Below are 15,537 nucleotides of genomic sequence, written 5' to 3' on the forward strand. Positions count from 1 at the left end.
CCTGCATCAATTTGGGTTTCTGTTTTCTTGCATCTCACAGACCATTCCTACTCATGTTTTTGTTGCTCACTATATTCCTAGTGTTTCAAATGACAGTGGCAGGTGTTTATAGGTGTACATGTAATAAAGGCACCTGGGGAAAAAGGTACAGGAGGGTGATTTAAATAGTAGATTATTGGTAATTTTACCGGTAATCTACTAGCAGCAGATAATATATCATTAATCTCTACTAACATTTTTCCATGACCTAACCTAACCCTTCTCTCACACTGAACCCTCCCTCTATCAATGGCTAAACCCCTTCACCCCTCCCTCCCCCCCTCGACTGCAAAGCTGCAATTAGCAGCGATGATCACAAATTTTACCACCCGGGGCTACTCGCTATTCAAACAGAAGCAACAAAACAGGTTACACAAATTTCCAACCATTACCGCTAATGACAGCTATTATTGCCGCCTATGGTGGCACAATTTTACCAGTGGAGCTTCATGCACCCTTTTTACTGGCTTCACTCTATAGGAAAACTGTACTTCTGTGCCCTGTTTAGTGAAGATTTTCTCTGACTAGTTTAGCTTAAGATTCTTCTATACTCCGCCCCTTTTCCACTTTAACAACCAAGTGCCATAGAGTCTCACTGCTATTTTGGCATGTAGACCTCCCTGGCTAGAACACTGTTGTAGAGGTCACATCTTACCCCAGCATGCTAAAGCGTTGTATTGCTATCTGCACACCTTTTGGGAAAAACTGCTGTACTATTTGTGCCAGCAAAGAAAATGAGGGGAAATTGCTGTATTTCAGGAACTACAGAGTAAAATACTAACAGAAGCTTTAGCCCTTCCAGAGTACTTTTTTGAAGAGAATTCCACTTCAGAGAAAGGAGAGCAATCCTTTGAATCACCTACAGGCTGATTTATAAATGCTGTTCTGGGCTGGAGATCATTCTAGAAGATATGTGACGCTGCTACCTGGACTGGCAACCACTTCACTCCCAGAATGAGGAGAATGCTGCACCTCAGCAGTCAATGTTGCATTAGTTTCACTTTTAATACTTCTTTTCATTCTTTATTAAAAATCAGAGATTTTTTTTCATAGCATATCTTTTAGTACATTTATATACATATCTATTGCTTTCATGGACATATTGAGGGCAAATAAATTTGAAGAAAATACAATATTTGTACATCTTAACCAAAAATTAGAATTCCCAAAATAATATTTATTCAGCAATTCAAACCCTTAAAATATTTTAATGTGTGTATCATTTTTTTGTTTTTATCCATAAAAATACATTTTACACAATATTCATACTGTAGTTGAAACGGATTTGATCCAGTTTGAAGCATGCCCACAATTTACTCACATCACTAAGGCCACATTCACACTAAAGAGAAAACTTTTTACCAGAATGCAGTTGGCCAGAAAATACATCCTATGTTATTAATAGGATGTATTTACACCGTCAAACAGGACGCAAATGCACATCAAAAATCACCGAATACAGCCTGCTGTATTTTCCACAGCTGAACTGCAAATTTGACGCAACGTAAGTCTATAGAAATGGACGGTGTCCGTTCCCGCTGCACAAAAATCACTCTCCTGTCCGGTGGAAATTCAGTGCCACTAGTCACCACCAGGAAGCATAGGGCTTCCTCTATGTTGCAGGAGGATTCGCATTAGTTCTTTTGCAAGCTGAGAAAATTTTCATTGGTTCATGTGGACCAATGAGAATCCTCCCTGTTGCTAGGTAGGATTCACTTTAAAAAAGAAAAAAACACAACAGGAAGCCCCATGCTTCCTGGTGAGTGGAGACGACAAGAAAAGTGGACGTACCGGAGGATGGGTGGCGACACAAACAGCAGCCAATATGAACACCACCAGCGCTTCCACTCAGATCCTGAACAGACGTGCTTACCACATTGTTTATTATGCATACACTGCCTTTCTGTTGTAGTGTGAACTGGGCCTAAGCCAACCTTCCAAAGCTTATGGCCAAGTATTGTCCTTACTTCTTGCCAAACAAACAGGACTCATTTCAACACAAAGGCCACATTCACAGTGGCTGTTGTGTTCCCAGTGCCAGCAGGAACGCAGTGGATCGGACAGCGACATCACACATTATCCATGCACTGCATTGGGCACAGTGAGGCATACAGTCAATTAAAGATATGCTTCATGCCTACTGTTAACACACGTTTACTGATTACACACTGCATGTATGCAGTGCATTATCATACCGCAACCAATTACAGTATACCGCAACTCGCCCACTTTACTGTGAACATTGCATAAATGGTGCAGTGCAGTAAGCTGGTTTATAAAGTGGCCATTAAAGCACAATGCGCCACTGTAAATGTGGCGTAAGCCTTGTAAATATTTTACACCTACATTGAATTAAGACTGCTTTACACAGCTGTCAGGAGAGGAATTTTTACATTGCACCACTAGTTTTGTTTACTCAAATATTTTATAGTTGTGGAATAAAGGACTATACACATGCAGAATTACTGTCACCCGCAATCCCTTGGTCAACAGTTTGGGGTAGAGTGCTGTACAGACATGTTGCTAGTTTAGAGACCGCCTGTTGCGATGGAGATATGACAGCACAGAGCAGGAAAGAGGGATCAAGAAGATAATTTGGCACTCTGTAGGTACAGTGGACCTGATGCGTCACCGATCCATTCTTACTAGATACAGCTCTGAGCCCTTAAAGGGAACCTAAAGCGAGTAAAATTATTTAAAATGAACACTATTTACCTTCAAACTAATATTACATACTGTCCTCACCGTTAATTCCTCTCAGAAGCTCACCATTTGCTTCTTACACTGATCCCTTCCAGTTCTGACAATATTTTGTCAGAACTGAAATATACCAGTTGTTGTCAGTTATATATCAGCAGCTGTCAGTTACAACTGAATGTGCAAGGTAATGTTCATATTTCCCTATGGCTCAAGTGGGTGATATTACAGTTTAACAGTGTGCTAGCCAGGAAGCGGTTATGGGGTAATGGCCATTTTTAAAATGGAGGACGTAGAATTACATCCATCATAGTGGACAAACAGGATGCAGGAGAGGATAATGAGATTGAACAGTAGACTATATGGGAGGGAAGTATGACCAGTGTATAGTTATTTTGACTTATTTTCAGTTCAGGTTCTCTTTAAAGGGACTCCGAGCAGTGCAGAAACTATGGAAAGATGGACATCATTTTAAAGCTCTCTTTCTCCTCTTTCCAATGATATATAAACCACCACCCTACGTCTTTTAGTTTTCGCTATTTTCGCGATTGAAATTGCCGCGGCCGCGATTTCGATCGCGAAAATAGAGAAAACTAAAAGGTGTAGGGCAACGATTTAGGTGTCGTCAGAAAGAGGAGAAAGAGAGCTTTAAAATGATATCCATCAAGCCATAGTTATATTGTATTACAGAGGACGACACTTTCCCCAGTGTCGGCAGCTCCATTCTGCTGAATGCAGCTGCTGACTTTGACAAAAAGTCGCCCTGTGTAATACAATATAACTATGGCTTGATGGATATCATTTTAAAGCTCTCTTTCTCCTCTTTCTGACGACACCTAAATCGTTGCCCTACGCCTTTTAGTTTTCTCTATTTTCGCGATCGAAATCGCGGCCGCGGCAAATTCAATCGCGAAAACTAAAAGGCGTAGGATGGTGGTTTATATATCATTGGAAAGAGGAGAAAGAGAGCTTTAAAATGATATGCATCTTTCCATAGTTTCTGCACTGCTCGGAGTCCCTTTAAGCGTGTACAAGGCTTCCGTTACATCTATTTAACACTTCTAAAGAGAAAAGGCCTTTTTTATATTATATTTCCCCTGAACTCTTAAAAAAATAAAAACTAGCAGTAAGAAGTCTGTATATATTCCAGCTGAATCATCTCAGATTCATTCAGAGAGGGATCTATCTAAGGATCCCTGCACAATGCATGCGATTCCGATTTTTAATCAGTTTTTACATCAGATTCCGGTTTTTTAATCTTTACTGCATGCTGCATTTTTGATCCGTTTTTTCTGTTGAATGTATTCAGGGAAAATCGGAATTGAAAATCAAAATTTCAAAACGGATTTGCAGTTCGCAGGGAGCCTAAAGGTCGAGCAGCCTGCAATATCGAGTGATGTATGTCCAATTTTAGACTGCAGAGATTTTTTTTTTTCTTTCTTCTTAGCCCTGAATTCTTTACCCTTTAAGGAACACAACCTAGTTTGCTCATTTTAAGTGTACCTGAGAAGGGGCAGAAGAAAAAATGTACTGCTCCCTCTATGTCCTCTGCCTCCTCCCCATTCAACTGCAATAGGCCACGATAAATTGTCCAGTCGGCGCAGTCTGGCCGTGCACGCTCCCCCATTGCACCGGTGGGAGCACGATGAGGGCACACACACGGACAGGCCACGCATGCGCAGTTGGGCCTAAACTGGCAGACTCACCGAAGCCGATTGTGGAGGAACAAGGAGGCGGCTGAGGACAATTAGTTCAGGCTGGAGAAAGTATGTATACATTTTTCTCTTGCCCCATCTCAGGTACCCTTGAAAGTAGGATTGAGACTGTACTTACACGTTTATCTCATATCACTTCATGTATTGTGCATTACACTTCATGTAAATTTTCGGTGCTGCCGTGTGCATGAACTTGCTAAATGCTAATTTACTAATCTACATGCTGCCCTCAAGGGAAAGCTCAAGTCTGTTATCCCCCAGCAGGAGGCAACCAGCCAGGTAAGCAGGATCACCCAGGTTCCACAATGATCTCCAGCCCTGAGAATTGCAATAAATCAGCCGCAAGGCTTGATGGCCAATTTCCAGCAGAAACCAGACTCTCCTAGGAGTGTGCAGCTAGTGAGTGACACCTTGTAATAACACTTCTACCAGCCGAGGCCTGGCTGTGCAGTGCAAGAAGGACCTTACACAATATGCATTGCTTTCATAGAAATGTTACCATTTATTCTTGTAAATGCCAAAGAAGATTCAATACCAAAGCTGAGAATACGATTCGTCGGCTACTACATAAAAGAAGCAGTAGGAGTTTCATAAAAAGGGATTCCGTAGAGTGTTTTGTTGTTTTTTTTCTTTACACACATTAATTCACAAGTTTGCAGAGACAAGTGATTAAAGTGGTCTCAGACAACCATATGTACAATATAAAACAGATCAGCAATACACATGTTTATAAAAGAAAAGTGCACATTATTAAGTATTACTGTCATCTCATCAGGTTTTTATACAACAAACTGATTGCCTGCCAACAGACTTTAACAATACAACAAAGTGGACTGGAACCTCCTAACCCAGAAATACTCTACCGCCCTAAAGACAATCAACAAAACACAACGCTTGTGTTACACGGTCTGGATCCTGGTAGCATTCGTCCAGAAGAGTTACTTATAGAAAAGAAGTACAATGGCTGCTTCTGCAGCTGTGGCACAGCATCACTCCTCAGTGCGCTTCTGTCCCAGAACAACCTGCAAATGGATATTTGTAATAATCTTCATCTCAATTGTTAAATTATAAAAGTATAACCTAAGGGCTAAAAAAGTTCACGCGGTTTTTTTTATTACTTTGTAGTACTATGTGCTGATTTGAGTGTTTCAAGATAGTGTACTTTGTATCTCAGCACACAGCTGTACATCAGTGAGCCCGCTGTGCCATCTATTCACACTAGTCCACAAATTATTGTAACTAGTGCTGGTAGAACAATCTTGAGACAACTCTGCTTGTGTTTTAGGACCTACTGACTAGTGATAGAAGCTGATCCCTTTATTTCTGGTTTCCTTTTTCTGCGTTGGACTGTCTGTAAAGTCAGACTCTACAACTGCCCATGCATCTCATTAAATGCATGGGTGCAGGAGTTAAGGCAGCCTCTGCAGGAGCTTAGTCTTATGCTGGGAATACACGGTTCGTTTCTGCCGTGCGTTTCTGCTCTTGATCGTTTTTGCCGCTCGATTCAGCTCTCGATTCTCTTATCTTCCGCTCGTTTTTCTTATCTTTTTCCATTCACTACTATCAGAAAACGAGCGGCCAAAGAATCGAAAGTGAGATCAGACATGTCGGAAATTATCTATCGAACCCTCTTATCAGCTAAAAAACGAACAGTGTATTCCCAGCACACCCTTCCTAAATACTTGCCAAAAAAGGCAATCACACAGGGAACTTTCTTGTATTTTTAGGAATATAAGACGCACTTTTTCTCCCCCAAAATGGGGAGAAAAAGTCACTTTGTTATATCCCGACTCACTAACTCATGCCGATACGACTGGCTGTATTGTCCCCACATCCTCCTCTGCTCCCCCGTGTATAGATAAAAGCAGCAGCAGCGTCTCTCACCTCATTCACTGGTCCCCTAGTGCTAGTATCACGTAATAAAGCAATCATCGAAATCCGGCACTAGGGGAGCAATGAGATAGGAGCGGTCTCTGATCGCCGCAGGCTCTGATGGATGCGCTGCCGCTGCTTTTAGCTATACACTGTGAAGGGGAAGCGGGCACGGGGGGTACTGGGAAGGAAGACACAAGGGGAGGCAAGAGGACACAATGGGGGCACAATAATTGGGAGGAGAACATACCGGTATACAAAATGCCCCTGGACCATAGACGCATCAAGTTTAGTAAAAAAAAAAAAAAAAAAAAAAAAAAATTCAAAATGTTTGTCCTCTAAACCTAGGTACATCTGGAACATCATATTAAAAAAAATGTGTTTTTGGTTTTTTTTTAATATATAAGGCCTAAAGTCTCACACACAGGAATGAGACATCTCACCAGAGAAGGATCAGTACTCCATTACTCGGGTGAACATGCAGGGCCTGAGGCTAAACAGAAATGCTGCTAACCCCGAGGATAGTGACACGTTAGGTCACTGTGCAGGGGGCCAACAGAGCAGCACAAGAGCATCATGTGACAGGGTGGGTGAGAACAAGGCACTCGGCCAGAGCGGATCCATCAGGCTCATCACTGGCCAAGCAGATGAGTGCGATTGAATCTCAGCAGAGGCAGCCGATAACTAGCATCTCTTTAATCTAGCGTGTGTACATGTGTACTGTGCTTGTATGCATTGTGTCCACTGCGTAATAAAAGGAATTCATCCGTAATTGTGGTTGAGCTCAGGTCATATCTGCTTTCACAGTTCTTGACAGGGGTGGTGGATCGCCTTGAAGGATCTTGGTGCTCCCACTCCACACCCTTAATTGCTGTAGCCTGCAGGATCATTGCAATTTGGACATGTATACTAGGATTTAGGTCTTTAAAATTATAGCAGGTTAGGAGAGAGGATTGAGATTATTACAAAGACCCATTTGTGGCTGGTTCTCATTAAAATACTGAGAAGAAGAAAAAAATTGTTTCGTTCCTTCAAGCACCATCCTCAGAAATGACCAGTCAGAAGAATCAGATTAATAGAACTAGCTGGAAGAAATCAAATTTCAGTTCATATGAGTTGGTCACATCAGAGAAATCTGGTCTTAAAAAGCTATTTTTCCCCCTAAAGATGAGATTATAAATCATTGCTTTAAGCCAATTAAAGAAAACTATGGAATAATCAACCTGTTTCGAAATATACTGGCAATCGACCTCCTAGGCACTCCAGTTTAAGGCAGCATCCAAGTGGAAAGTAGTCGGGTCGGGCTGGTCAAGAGTACAACGAAGATCTTCAGTCTTTGGCCAAGTGCTTTGTGCCCGTTGTGGGATGACCTCATCGATGGAGGGACACATGAACTAGATTGCCCTCTCAATTAGGAATGTTGCACGTGCAAGACACATACAGGGGTTATTGATTTCCAAAGGTACAAAAATTGGAATGTAATAAGTTAGAGAAGTTGGAGAGTCATAGCAGCAAAAAGTAAATATGGATAAAAAGCATTGGCTCGGAGATACAAGGTGATTGGTGGTCAAGAAACAAAATAGTGGTTTTGAGAGAATGATGATCTAGAAGGACAGTACGTGGAAGAAAAATCGAGCTACAGAATAATGTTAAGGACAGTGGTATGTATCATGCAAACGGGACGTATTAGGGACAAGAATGCAGATGTCACAGGCAAACATTGGCAGGTTAAATTCCTGTAGGCACACAGCCTAGCAATGATGGAATAATCAAAACATTCTAGTGAATATTGAAAGAGCTGCTTAAATTAAGTCATTAGAAGCAAATTATTGACAGGTGAAGATTATGTAAAGATTGGAATTTTGGACTACAGTGGCGAATTAAAAAAAAACCTCAGATGGGAATCGAAGGTTTAGCCAAACTAACATATAATCGTCTTATGGTTGTTGGAAGAAGGTGCAATTTTTTTTCTTTAGATTTATAGAGACAAGTCGGGAGGGATCGGTACAGACTATACGATGCCGCACATGGCGGTAATGCTCGGTCTTAAATAGAGGCAAAAAGTGCAGCAAAACAGAACATTCACTAGTTTGTTTTCCAGTAAAACATCATTTTAACAATAAAAAGATGAAATGATACACAATGGATACTTGATGTACTTTCTGTGAACTGCAGAAAGTGCAGCACGTTCCACATAAATCAGGGTGTCTGGAAGTTAGTGAACAATGTATGTATGTATCATGCGTACATGCGTGTTGCTGCTCTCACATGTGTCCCCGACCTAAGCCCCTCCCCTTAAAAGAAGCTGCATGTAAACGCCTTCCACATCACGCCCAGGTTCACAGACACCCTCTTCAGGAACCTGCAGTCCAACAGGAAAAAACAGAGAAGAGGACAGTTACAAGGGGACTTTCCAGGACACCATAGGTCACTACTGCTTTGCCTTTTTTTTTTTGAAATATGAATCCAAAAATGTTTCATTTCAAAAGCCTTAATGGAGAGAAACCAAAATATCCCCAATATGTTGCACACAAAGTAGGATTGGTAAGAGTTGCACTTTTTTAAATTTAAGAATAAATTAAAGGGCTTTTCACTGCCAATACTGGACTGCTGTGCTTTCTAATTAATAGAGGAGAGTTTCCTGATCCTTAAGTTAGTCTTAAGTTAGCCATAGACACGAGAAGACAGATGCCTGATCTAGTGCAATACAGCTACATGGGTACTCAAATGCACCTATACAGACTCACTGCAACCTCAATATATGATCATAGTGAATGAAAGCAACTAGGCTATAAAGAACGCTTGCCTGCTGCTTGGTCCTCTGAGATAAGGCTGGTGGTTGGGGCTTCTGCTCACAAACCAAGTCTATGGACCTGCTTGTACACCTTGCAGAAAAAGAGGGCCTTCAATCACTTCACTGCATGTGAACAAGCCCCTGCACAACTAACGGCCAGTGCAAGGAGATCTAAAGCAAAAATCTGCATCACTATAACAGTTTAAAGGGAACCTGAAGTGAGAGAAATATGAAGGCTGCCATCTTCATTCCCTTGTAAACAATGCCAGTTGCCTGGCTGTCATATTGAGATTTTGTCTTAGGTTGTTTTAGAGTCACACACCTGCAACAAGCATGCAGCCAACGGAGTTAGACCAGAGTCAAAGCATCTGATCTGCATGGTCATTCTGGGCCGGCGACTCATATTAGAGTCAGAGCATCAGCACAGAAATCAGGCAACGGGCATTTTTCAGAGAATGAAGATGGCAGTCTCCGTATTCCTCTCACTTCAGGTTCCCTTTAAGGACCATGTCATTGATTTTCTTTTAGCTTTTTTGAGCTCAGCCATCATCTGCAGATGTCACTGATGATTGGATAATGCAGCCAACTCCACTACAATACTAATAGGCAACTAGAGATTGTAAAAATATAGAGAACAACCAAAACTAAAGAATGGTTCATTAACAGTTAAGCAACATATCAAAATGATATTTTGGTTACAGATCTCCATTAAACAGAGTGTGGATCACCAGGGTAATAACCTTTGCCACATGAGCAAAGATTGGTAAATGTGACACAGAAATGTAAGAGCACCATCTATAGTTCCTATAGTAAAATATTACTTTTCCTGTTGAAAATGAACATGCAACTTTGTAACTGAACAGAGTATATAAATGGAAGTGATGGGGACAGGAGTGGCGACACTGCAATCTCCTGCTCTGAGGGGCAGACAGGGAAGTCCGCATGGTCTACATACACAGAGAACAGCTGCATTGGACAGGTTTGTATCTTCCTGCACTGAGTGGGCAGACAGGGAAGTCCACACGGTCTACATACACAGAGAACAGCTGCATTGGACAGGTTTGTATCTTCCTGCACTGAGTGGGCAGACAGGGAAGTCCACACGGTCTACATACACAGAGAACAGCTGCATTGGACAGGTTTGTATCTTCCTGCACTGAGTGGGCAGACAGGGAAGTCTGCATGGTCTATATACACAGAGAACAGCTGCATTGGACAGGCTTGTATCTTCCTGCACTGAGTGGGCAGACAGGGAAGTCCACACGGTCTACATACACAGAGAACAGCTGCATTGGACAGGTTTGTATCTTCCTGCACTGAGTGGGCAGACAGGGAAGTCCACACGGTCTACATACACAGAGAACAGCTGCATTGGACAGGTTTGTATCTTCCTGCACTGAGTGGGCAGACAGGGAAGTCCACACGGTCTACATACACAGAGAACAGCTGCATTGGACAGGTTTGTATCCTGCTGCTTTGCAGTATGCAATGTAGGCTTTCAAAAGCTTTTGAAGACCGTCATTGGTGTATTTGTGACATTTTTTTATTTAATTTTCAAGGTCCCATGAGCCAAACTGAAATTTAAAGGACCTCTGTCGTAAAAATCTTAAAATTTAAAATACAAATAAACATATACAAATAAGAAGTACATTTCTTCCAGAGTAAAATGAGCCATAAATTACTTTTCTCCTATGTTGCTTTCACTTACAGTAAGCAGTAGTAATCCGACATTACCAACAGATTTTGGACTAACCCATCTTCTCATAGGGGGGGTTCTCAGGGTTTTCTCTATTTTTAAAAGCACTTCGTGAATGGCAGTTGCTCCGTTCAACTGCCATAGAAGTGTACGGTGAGCAGGGAGGCTGGCCAGCATGTTTGTATAAATCTTTTTCAGGGAATGTCTTTATTAAGAATAAAGGCCATGCTGAGAATCCCCCATGAAGCGATGGACTAGCCCAAAACCTGTCAGTGTCATATTTTTACTACTCACTGTGACAGCAACATAGGAGAAAAGTAATGTATGGCTCATTTTACTCTGGAAGAAAATGTACTTATTTGTATGAGTTTTAAATTTTAAGATTTTCGAGACAGTTCCTCTTTAAAGTGAATGTTTACCAGATTAAAAAAGAAAAAGTCAGATGCTCACCTAAGGAGAGGGAAGGCTCGGTCCTAATGAGCCTTCCCCCTCCTCTCCCGGTGCCCGGTCCCGCGCAGGATCCCCCGTGGCAGTATTCGACCAGTTCGGTCAAATACTGCCACTTCCACATGCCTTCGGGAGCTTTCGGAAGCCTTCGGGAGCACTCGGGCTCCCGATGACGCGGCCGCTCCATACTACGCATGCGCGAGCGCCCTCTATGACACACTCGCGCGTAAGTAGTATGGAGCGGCCCGTCTTCGGAAGCCCGAGTGCTCCCGAAGACCTCCGAAGTCCCTGCGGCGGCGGACGCGAACGGGGGAGCCAGCGCAGCACAGAGGGCACCGGGAGAGGAGAGGGAAGGCTCATTAGGACCGAGCCTTCCCTCTCCTTAGGTGAGTATCTGACTTTTTCTTTTTTAATCCGGTACCCATTGGCTTTAAGAAGAAGTGTTGGAAATACTTCAGGGGAATAATTTGAAAGGACACATCCAAATAAAAATGAAGCACCAATTCAAGAAATAGCTTGCAGCAAACAATCAGATATCATCTTGTAAAATTAAACAAGAACTCTGATTGGTTACTGAGTGCAACTACTCCCCCTTTGCGCCTCTGCATTAAGTTCAATCATGCAATTCCATACATGTCTAAATCTGAACTGGAGAGGAGCAATGGCTGGTCAGACTTCTTGCCAACCGAGAGAATAGAGTTCCACCTAATTGGCTTAGGTAGTACAAGATCTTCTGAAAACATCTACAGGTGGCCACATAAAACCTACAGGAATTACCCATAGACATAAGACAGTGGCGGCATGGTCATTAATGAGGATTCTACAGAATAATGCCTGCACAGACATACACCATCACATATTGAGAGAGCATGCCTTGTCTGTGCTTACACAGCGTGAACTTAAAGGCATACCCACAGGCACTGCTCAGAGTCCCTTTCAGCATAGCCACAACTAATTATATCCTCACACCTACCGGCATGATGTTTGTAATAATATCCCCCTGAGTTCCTTGTAGTTAATTGCATTGCACTGAATGGAGCTGCCGAAACAGGGGAAAGTGTCGTCCTGCATAATACAATGCTGAATAAGGAATCCAAGATGGCGACCGTGATTTCGATCGCGAAAATAGCGAAAACTAAAAGGCGTAGGGTGGCGGTTTATATATCAATGGAAAGAGGAGAAAGAGCTCCAAAAAGGTATGCATCTTTCTATAGTTACTGCACTGCTTGGAGTCCCTTTAACCAGGTGTGGAGAAATTAAAGACAGCAAGAAAACTAAAAATATGGCAGCGTATTAAACTAAAGAATGTCAGGACAGGTCAGGGTCGCCAAGTGACATACTATCAATTTCAGACATTTGAAAGGGTCGGATTGATGAGATCCATCCGAAAAATAGATCCAATTCATTAATCTGATCTAATTAGTAAGCAGCTTTTTGGACGTTCGTGGGCTTGATAGGTCATAATGTTCAGAAATGATTGTTTGTGGGACCTAATCGTGAATGGCTACCTCATGGAAATAGTTTCCAAATCACTTAGGTTAATAATTACAATGAACATGTTCATTTTCAAACAGTTACCAAACAAAATAAATATTAAAAAAAAAACCAAACACAGCAAACCATGTAACACCCAAGTGAAAAAGACAACCAGACAGGACTTCCGACACTTCTGAGGGAAATTGGATTTATTAAAAGGGTGGTTAAAAAGTGGTTTGGTTTATTCAGAACATGGTAGTTTCAAAGGGGTAAATTCAAGCAAACACCATTGATAACACATTAAAAAGACAGATTATGAAGACAAGTACAGTGACTTCTTAGGGCGATATTGCAGCAGAACGCCACCTACAGCTCCAGACAGGAGGTTTAGGTTTGCTTTACAAGCAAGACATCTATCCCATGCAGAGCAAAACCACTCCAGGCCTTAAGATCACACTGTGTGAACCTCCAAGCTCACAGTTAAAGCATGCAAACCTCCAAGCTCACAATCACAGTGTGCGGACTTTCAAGCCTTTTAGTTACAGCACTTGAATCTCCAGGCTTAGTTACAGTGTGTGCAAACCTCCAGGCTGACCGTTACAGCGTGTAAACCCCAGGGTGATATTTACAGCGTGCAAACTTCCAGGCTCACTGTCACATCATGCAACCCTTCAGGCTGACAGCTACAGTGTGCAAAACACCAGGCTCACTATCACAGGCAGCGGGCAACCCTTCAGGCTCACTGTCACAGCGAGCAACCCTTCAGGATTACAGTTACAGCAAGTGGACCTCCATGGTCACAGTTACAGCGTGCAAACCACCAGGCTCACAGTTACAGCGTGCAAACCACCAGGCTCACAGGTACAGCGTGCAAACCACCAGGCTCACAGGTACAGCGTGCAAACCACCAGGCTCACAGGTACAGCGTGCAAACCACCAGGCTCACAGGTACAGCGTGCAAACCACCAGGCTCACAGTTACAGCGTGCAAACCACCAGGCTCACAGTTACAGCGTGCAAACCACCAGGCTCACAGTTACAGCGTGCAAACCACCAGGCTCACAGTTACAGCGTGCAAACCACCAGGCTCACAGTTACAGCGTGCAAACCACCAGGCTCACAGGTACAGCGTGCAAACCACCAGGCTCACAGGTACAGCGTGCAAACCACCAGGCTCACAGTTACAGCGTGCAAACCACCAGGCTCACAGTTACAGCGTGCAAACCACCAGGCTCACAGTTACAGCGTGCAAACCACCAGGCTCACAGTTACAGCGTGCAAACCACCAGGCTCACAGTTACAGCGTGCAAACCACCAGGCTCACAGTTACAGCGTGCAAACCACCAGGCTCACAGTTACAGCGTGCAAACCACCAGGCTCACAGTTACAGCGTGCAAACCACCAGGCTCACAGTTACAGCGTGCAAACCACCAGGCTCACAGTTACAGCGTGCAAACCACCAGGCTCACAGTTACAGCGTGCAAACCACCAGGCTCACAGTTACAGCGTGCAAACCACCAGGCTCACAGTTACAGCGTGCAAACCACCAGGCTCACAGTTACAGCGTGCAAACCACCAGGCTCACAGTTACAGCGTGCAAACCACCAGGCTCACAGTTACAGCGTGCAAACCACCAGGCTCACAGTTACAGCGTGCAAACCACCAGGCTCACAGTTACAGCGTGCAAACCACCAGGCTCACAGTTACAGCGTGCAAACCACCAGGCTCACAGTTACAGCGTGCAAACCACCAGGCTCACAGTTACAGCGTGCAAACCACCAGGCTCACAGGTATAGTGTGCAAACCACCAGGCTCACAGGTATAGCGTGTGCACAATGCGGAACATTTATAACGCTCCCACATGCAGAAAACGTAGCACTCTAGCTTTGAGCCTGCACTGGTATTATAAATGGGACTCATGTGGATGTCTGCTGTGCACTATGCAACATGGAAGTCGGCTTATAGGTTATGCAGTGACTCACCAGGATAATTTGCAAAATGTGTCTTATTAAAAAGGGAATATATACTGCTTAATATACTGGACAGTTACCCAAAACAATTAGAAAACAGTTTTAACATGGATTATACGATTTTTATCCTTCTCTCCACCTGTTGGTTTGAGTGGCATGTTTTATACACAGTGCAGGGTCTTGCTTTACTGCTGTAGTAAACAAGGGTTTCATTACAGTGCCTGTGTGTGTGATCATAATTCAAGCCCAGAGTTTACACACTGGAGTTGTAAATTTCAAAATGGCAAGTGGAGCTCCCCCCAAAAAAAGAAAACCTAACACTTCAGATTTTCCTGATTAAATAATATTTAACCATCCATCTAAACCCAAAATTGAACATGGTAAATTCTAACTGCAGCCAGGATAAGTGAATGTAAGGGGTAAACATTGCTTCAATACCAGGTATAGAAGTAAAAACACCAGTCCGAAAACCTTTATAATGGGCCAAGCATGCTTGGAACTCCATGCAACAAACATTTCCAGGGGCCCTAAGCTTCTATGGATTTATTCAGTTTTAAAAGTTTGTTTCCAAAGGTAATATTTATAAATTTACACTAATCAGCAGGACCACAATCAGAATTCACCTTGTTGAGTTTGGGGTTTATCTGGGGCTTTAAACATTTTTTTTCAGATCTAAAAATAAACTTTACGACACAGAACAAAACTGGAAAAACCATTACTATAAACATGTAATTTAAATTTAATCAAGAGCTGCATACTGACTAGTGTTGGGGTTTGAATTCGGCATCATGTAGTTCAGCACCCGAACACAAACATTGCTTCTGGTAGGGAA

The 15,537-nt window shown here is 42.8% G+C and overlaps 1 protein-coding gene across 1 annotated transcript in view; it reads right to left on the reverse strand.

Annotated features, from left to right (window-relative positions):
* Positions 1-3,745: 3,745 nt before the first annotated feature.
* FNBP1L (formin binding protein 1 like) overlaps positions 3,746-15,537 on the reverse strand; it is a 236,485-nt gene continuing 224,693 nt past the window's right edge. The window contains exon 15 of the mRNA XM_068239782.1: positions 3,746-8,685. Within this exon, the coding sequence (XP_068095883.1) occupies positions 8,678-8,685 (8 nt within the window). The 3' untranslated portion in view covers positions 3,746-8,677. The remainder of the gene's footprint in view (positions 8,686-15,537) is intronic.

The sequence above is a fragment of the Hyperolius riggenbachi genome, chromosome 6, assembly GCF_040937935.1.
Source record: "Hyperolius riggenbachi isolate aHypRig1 chromosome 6, aHypRig1.pri, whole genome shotgun sequence".
Lineage (NCBI taxonomy): Eukaryota > Metazoa > Chordata > Amphibia > Anura > Hyperoliidae > Hyperolius > Hyperolius riggenbachi.